Genomic DNA, 1632 nt, shown 5'->3' on the forward strand with positions numbered 1-1632 from the left:
AAGGGAGTTCAGAGCAGAGACCCCAAACTCATCAGTAGACAATAGGACATCCCCTCACAGAAGGGTCACAAGGAAGGGATGAGGCAACCAGGGCACAGTACAACATTGATGAAACACATAATATTACTCTGGTTCCTTGAGGCTTTCTCACCCCCTACTATCATGACCCTAGTCCTGCCTTTCAGTTCTGGCTAGACAGGAGCATGTACACTGGCACAGATGCTCATGACACACAGATTCCAAGTCAGATAAACCCCTCAAATGGGAGTAGCAATCCCAGAAGGTAGGGGGGCGTGGGGGAAGGAGGGGTAAAAGGAGGAACCGAACCAATTGCAATGATTGATGCATAATTTGCCCCTGCCCAGGGGGATAAACAACAGAAACGTGGGTGAAGGGAGCCAGTAGTCAATATAAAGTGAACGGAATAGAGAGCCACTCGATCAGGAAAATTGGGCAGAATTCACTCTCTCTCTTCCTGTCCCTGACGCTCCGGCAGCTGCAGGCGTCTGTGCAGACATGGCCAAGTCCAAGAACCACACCATGCACAACCAATCTCGGAAATGGCACAGAAACGGCATCAGAAAACCCCGGTCAAAACGATACCAATCTCTTAAGGGGTTGGACCCCAAGTTCCTGAGGAACATGCGCTTCGCCAAGAAGCACAACAAGAAGGGCCTGAAGAAAATGCAGGCCAACAACGCCAAGGCTGCGGCTGCTCGCGCTGAGGCCATCAAGGATGTTGTGAAGCCCACAGAGGTCAAGGCCAAGATCCCAATGGGCGTCAACCGCAAGCTCAGCCGACTGGCCTACATTGCCCACCCCAAGCTTGGCAAGCGGTCTCGGGCACATATTGCCAAGGGTCTGAGGCTCTGCCGGCCCAAGGCCAAGGCACAAAGCAAGGCTGATGCTACAGCCAAGGCCATGACTCCAGCAAAAGCTCCCAAAGGCGCCCCTGCCCCAGCTCAAGCTCCCAAAGGCTCCCAGGATCCCACAAAGTAGAGTTCTCTGTGAGGGCGAGAGGGACTGGTATGAGCCCTGGGCTGCTGCCTACATGGCGCTGGTGTCTTGTGCTGTTTGTTGTACAAATAAACCCATGTGGCACTGGAAAAAAAATTGGTCAGAAGTCAACTAATATATGTTCCAACAGAATGGAAAATTATTAATCAATGTTAATATTAAAGTCAAGTAAAATTTTTCTGACTATAATTAAAAGATTATTATGGCAGTACAGCAACAGGAAATAGTGAGACCTCCCCATTGGATTCAGAAGAGGACGCAGAGCAAGGGATATCCTTGCTGATGTCAGATGGACCTTGACTGGATGTGGAGAGTGCCACCAAGATGCTTACCTCCATTGTACTGAGTGTGCAAAGACACTGGACTGTGTATCATAATAAATTATAAGTCACACTGTAAAGAATAGGAATTCCAGAGCAATGACTGCACTCATAGGAGTCCTGTATATGGGTCAAAAGGCAGTTGTTTAAACAGAACCAGGGGATACCAAATTGTTAAAAAAAATTTTTTTAAAGCAAGAAAGGTGTGTTGTGGTTGTATCATTTCACTATACTTGTTCAATCTGTATGCTGAGCAAATAATCCAAAAGGTCGAACTCTATGAAGATTGAAGCAT

At 47.9% G+C, this 1632-nt stretch overlaps 1 protein-coding gene across 1 annotated transcript; it reads left to right on the forward strand.

The window, feature by feature from the left end:
* The first annotated feature begins 516 nt into the window (after positions 1-516).
* On the forward strand, positions 517-999 carry LOC142428139 (large ribosomal subunit protein eL29-like). The gene has a single exon (XM_075533252.1). The coding sequence runs from the start codon at positions 517-519 to the stop codon at positions 997-999; it is 483 nt and encodes a 160-aa protein (XP_075389367.1).
* Positions 1000-1632: the final 633 nt, after the last annotated feature.

Source organism: Tenrec ecaudatus, chromosome 15 (genome assembly GCF_050624435.1).
Source record: "Tenrec ecaudatus isolate mTenEca1 chromosome 15, mTenEca1.hap1, whole genome shotgun sequence".
Classification (NCBI taxonomy): Eukaryota; Metazoa; Chordata; class Mammalia; order Afrosoricida; family Tenrecidae; genus Tenrec; species Tenrec ecaudatus.

What these genes read in the sequence shown, in the direction of transcription:
- LOC142428139 (XM_075533252.1), top strand. Translation starts at nt 517, where the DNA reads ATGGCCAAGTCCAAGAACCACACCATGCACAACCAATCTCGGAAATGG.